The 5,336-nt window shown below is 40.3% G+C and overlaps 1 protein-coding gene across 1 annotated transcript; it reads left to right on the plus strand.

Annotated features, from left to right (window-relative positions):
• Nucleotides 1-532: 532 nt before the first annotated feature.
• On the plus strand, nt 533-4,555 carry LOC119335386 (ADP,ATP carrier protein-like). Its single transcript, XM_037607519.1, has 4 exons — nt 533-764; nt 3,046-3,540; nt 3,631-4,002; nt 4,165-4,555. The coding sequence occupies exons 2-4, from the start codon at nt 3,070-3,072 to the stop codon at nt 4,459-4,461; spliced, it is 1,140 nt and encodes a 379-aa protein (XP_037463416.1). The 5' UTR covers nt 533-764; nt 3,046-3,069; the 3' UTR covers nt 4,462-4,555.
• Nucleotides 4,556-5,336: the final 781 nt, after the last annotated feature.

Consider the following 5,336-nt stretch of genomic DNA (forward strand, 5'->3'; position numbering starts at 1 on the left):
TTTTTGAAAATGGATCTGAAATTTTTGTAAAAAATAAAAAAAAGTCTTGGACTTGTAAAAAGTCTATAAATTTTAGAATATGTTATTTTTTTGTGTGAAAACTTTCAATTTATTCATCCCTAAGTATGATAGTACAACGAACACTAAAAATAATAAATATTATATCCAGATCCATAAATCACCTAGCGACAATTATAAGCACCAAAGCAAACCGAAGGTGTGACACTAAAAAAGAAACCAAAGTTACAGCAGTGGTAGCTAAGCCTTGTTGTTATCGACTGAATGTGCAGTCTAATTAGTTTGTCTAATTGTTATCGCTAAAAGACAACAAACAAGTCAAAGAAAAATTTGCCAAAGCCAACAAGTCATTCCGATCTCTGAATTCAATAAGAAAAATAGGGCTGAAAATGATAGAACGGTCCAGCTCACCAATCATCCTAGAAAGTGCCAGGAGAAGCGGCGCAAGGTGTCCCATGGACCTCTCTGGAAGAAGATCGGACGCCAACTGAACCAGCACACGGGGGCAGGGCAGCTCTCTCTCGACCCTTCTTTATTTTCTTTAACGTCAGCTTCTCTGCACTTAGACTGATACAGAAGGGGATGAAAGAACAGATATCCAGGCGAACAAAAGGAGAAGATCAAGCGATCAGCAGCAAAACTAGGCTTGAGAAGGGGAACAAGCGGTGCTATTGGACCTCTGATCATTCCTCTCCTCGCGAAGAGTCCACCGCGCTAGCAGATAAAGTGTCGACCCTTCTCTGCAGGTAAGGAAAATCACATTATCAGTTCGTGGTTTGCAGCTGTAGATGCTTGTTGCCTCCTCATGGTTCCTAGGCTCTTTACATCTTAGTTTGGTGCGTCTGATGCTATTCGTTTCCACTTCATCAGCCGCCGCTAGCCTTGGAGTCCAGTACAGAGGCAAACAGAAATCAGCAATATCTGTTTTGAGAGTTCTTCACACATTGTCCGTGGATAATTCTGTTTTTAGAATCGCTTTGTTCCTCCAGAATTGCTCTTAGTAGGGAATTTTAGTTCTGTCGTGATCAGGCTTGTTACTGTTAATTTGGCCTAGCCAGTGAACGTTCGCTGTGGGACATGACAATTGCGAATGTTTTTTATGCCAAATTCTATGAAAGCACATGACAATTTCTGGCAAATAGAGGATTTTACTGAGAAAATTGCCCTGTTCGCTGGAAAGAACTGACATGCTCCCAACACATAAGTTGTTGAAAAATGTTCGTTTTGCCATGCACCCCAGCGAACGTTCGCTGAATAATATATATTTTTTTTTACACATGATTTTAACTTTTTGGCACACAACACGACTGCCCTGTGCCCTCACATGGAAAGGGTGTTGAGTACTCAATGATGCCTTATATCCCAAGATGGGTCTTAGAAGCAGTAATACAACTTCATTTTTGTATGTCTCTTTCGCTTCATTCAAGATATGGGGATTCCATCCGATTCTGTAAGTTAAGGCCTCCTTTGGTTCATAGGGTAGGAAAATTATAGGAACAAAAAAGTCATAGGAAATGAGATGGCATGCATCTCAAACCCTATGAGTAGGAATAGGAAAGGAGATGTCCTTTGTTTCACATCATAGGATTTTTTCCATTGAATCTAGGCTAATGTTTATTTTCCTATGAAATGTGGAGGATAGGAAGATTTCCTCCATAGGACTAGGATTTCATTCCTACAAACCAAAGAGCTCTATAGGAATTTTTCCTATAAAAATTCTACCCTATGAAATTCATACAAAATTCCTCCAAACCAAAGGAGGCCTAAGGGAAAAAAATTGAAAATGTTTCAGCAAAATCATATTTCTTGATTTATTTTTCTCAAAAAATCTGATATTTAGTTTTTTATCTTATATGCACGTTTTTTTAGGGTATATATTATATGCAAGTACTACTCTAGACATCATGGTCTTGTGTTTGATTCATGACTTTGGCAATTTGTACTTGTCAAATTGATGACCCCCCATGTCGGCGAAAGAAAAATCGGTATAAAGAACTTGGTATACTATAGTTTGGTTGCTGGGAGGAATAACTTGGTATACTAATCGGTATAAAAATCAGTATAAAGTTACCACCACACCAAAATAGTGCTTCAGTCTCTAGGGAGATAAGTGTAACTTTGTTTTTGAGAAACACACTACAGACACAAATGCTCACATACGCGCACGCACACCCTACCTCAACCCTACACCTATGAGTAACTCGAAGAGATTGAGCCAACAGATCTTAGATTGACGAAGTTGTTGCATACATCTCGTAGTTGAGACTTGAGAGGCATGTCATGCTATACCATTGAAAGAATAGTTTCAAAGAGGCTAGAAAAAAGAAATCAAAGAAAATGCAACCATCCATGTCAAGTCTAGGACTTGAATCTGGGTGGGCAGGTCTCACGACAAGGAACCTAGCCATATGAGCTAAGCTTAGTTCGTAGTTAAGTGCAAACTTTTGTGTAACAATGTGTTGCTTAGATATCATCAACCTCCTACTGGCCGTAATGTTGGCGATGTATTTTCATGTTTACTTAAATACTAACATTTTTATTTTGTTTAGATTATTTGGGTGCACATAAATATGCTGTTAAATATGTAGTTGTTCTCCCTACTGCCATTATATTCAATTGAAATATTTTCTGCTGCACTCATCCCTAAAGGAATGTAGTTGGAACATAAATTCCCTTTAATTATTTTTGTGTTCTACTTGTAACTTTGTGCTCCCTCCGTTTTTATTTACTCCGCATATTAGAGTTGATTGAACTCAAACTTCCTAAAGTCTGACCAAGTTTATGGAAAAGAATATAAATACCATAACAAATCTATATGATGTGGAAGTGCATTCAGTAATGAATTTAATGGTATTGATTTGTTATTGTATATGTTAATATTTTTGTCTATAAATTTTGTCAAAATTTACAAAGCTAATATGCGGAGTAAATAAAAACGGAGGGAGTATGAGATATTTATAATGTAAGATTTGTTTGATGGATTAACTTCAATCTAACCCAAACATGTCCACAATTGTTGTCTGACAGATCACTTCTGACTTGCATATTGAAATGATGGATGAGCTGCGGCCTCCATCTGTGGTCCAGAAGCTCCATGGACAGTCCATGTTGTTCAAAGAAATATCTTCTTCTGCCATGAGAAGTCATGTAGTTAACAATGCACATTATGCGCGCAATTTCTCTGTGACAAAATACCATCAGACGAATGGAAGTATTGGGCATTTGCCTCGCAATACAGCATCCCCGATCCGCGCCCCCGCGCCCGAAGAGAAGGGTTTTTCTGGATTCATGATTGATTTTCTAATGGGTGGAGTTTCTGCCGCCGTCTCCAAAACGGCGGCTGCTCCGATTGAGCGTGTTAAGCTCTTGATTCAGAACCAAGATGAAATGATCAAGAGTGGTAGGCTTTCTCATCCTTACAAAAGTATCGGCGATTGCTTCACCCGCACAGTAAAAGATGAGGGTGTGGTTGCACTCTGGAGGGGAAACACGGCCAATGTTATCCGTTACTTCCCGACTCAGGTGCTGCATCCTATACATCCTACCCTTAGTTTCTTTTTTGCATTTTTCTTTTCATGAAAATGGACTGAATGATTTCCACCATTGCTTCAGGCCTTAAACTTTGCCTTCAAGGACCATTTTAAGCGAATGTTCAACTTTAAAAAGGACAAGGATGGGTACTGGAAGTGGTTCTTCGGCAACATAGCTTCTGGAGGAGCAGCCGGTGCTTCTTCTCTGTTGTTTGTGTATTCTCTGGATTACGCTCGTACTCGTCTTGCCAATGATGCCAAGGCTGCAAAGGTGGGTGGCCAGAGGCAGTTCGACGGCATCGTAGATGTCTATCGCAAGACCCTCGCTAGCGACGGTGTCCGTGGCTTGTACCGTGGGTTCAACGTGTCTTGTGTGGGCATCATCGTTTATCGAGGTCTTTACTTCGGAATGTACGACTCTCTCAAGCCGGCGGTTCTCGTTGGTTCTCTTGAGGTTAGTAACCATACCTTTTTTTTTCCTGTAAATTCCTTGGCGTGTTCTTTCTATGGTACACTACATTGCATTAGAACTGCTTGCAGTTGCAGTGATCATATCATATACTTCACTCTACATTTTTCACTGATATCATATTTCTTCACTATGCATATTCTGCAGGACAACTTGCTTGCCAGGTTCCTCCTTGGCTGGGGTGTAACGATGGGTGCTGGGCTTGCCTCGTATCCTATTGATACCGTGCGCCGCCGTATGATGATGACATCCGGTGAGTCCGTGAAGTATAAGAACTCAATGGATGCTTTCAAGAAGATCATCGCCGAGGAGGGCCCCAAGTCCCTCTTCAAGGGTGCCGGCGCCAACATCCTTCGCGCTGTTGCGGGTGCTGGTGTCCTTGCGGTGTATGACAAGCTCCAGGTGGTCGTCTTTGGCAAGAAGTATGGGTCCGGTGGTGGCTAAGTATGGATGCTGTAGGGCTAAATTTTGTGCGATGGTGTAGCGATGCTTTTGAACTAAATAAAACCGGCCATGCATATGGACATATCTTGTACTAGATCGTCCTATTTCGGCACCACCGATGCTCTCCGGTTGATCTGTTCTTTCCTTGCTGCAAACACGAAACATAACACAAAGCGACAAGAGAAATAAGACATCAACTGATCAAACGAACAAACCCACTAGCAGAGTATGAGACTAGTTTGCAGCATCATGTCGCTCTAACAGTGATGGATGGAGGAATGAATGAAACCTACTTTTTGAAGATTTGGTTCGAAAACAACAAAGCCATTGATCAGCGCTCAATTAAACCAAATCCAATTCCAGTTCTTCAATATTGGTATCAGTTGCGGCACAAAAAAAATATTGGTAGCAGTCATCTGTTCTCCACTTAACTGTACTGGGCATCTGTTTCTGTTTTTCAGTTAAGTGTACGGGTCAAACGGTTTCAACTCACGAAGGCGAAGATTTGGCATCTAACGGTCAATGTTTGTGCATACCTTTTCACCTAGTCATCCAACGGCCCAGAATTCAGACAGTTAAAATCACCTGGCCTGCCCAACACTGATTCAGTTACATGAAACCCTATTTGACTTTTTCTTTTGTTTGGAAAACTTGCGACTAATGTAAAAACCATAAAAATTAGATAAGGATAATTTCCAACAGCGTTACTCGTGGCACAAAACATTAATTAAAATAATAGCAACATCTGACATTTAATTTTTATTTCAGCAAATAGTATTTAGCCATGTACAACATTTGTTCTCTTAACCTTCATATAGTTTGAAAATTTACAATTGAGCCGTTATTCTCATTTTCTTACACACAAAGTGAATGCC

The sequence above is a fragment of the Triticum dicoccoides genome, chromosome 7B (assembly GCF_002162155.2).
Source record: "Triticum dicoccoides isolate Atlit2015 ecotype Zavitan chromosome 7B, WEW_v2.0, whole genome shotgun sequence".
Lineage (NCBI taxonomy): Eukaryota > Viridiplantae > Streptophyta > Magnoliopsida > Poales > Poaceae > Triticum > Triticum dicoccoides.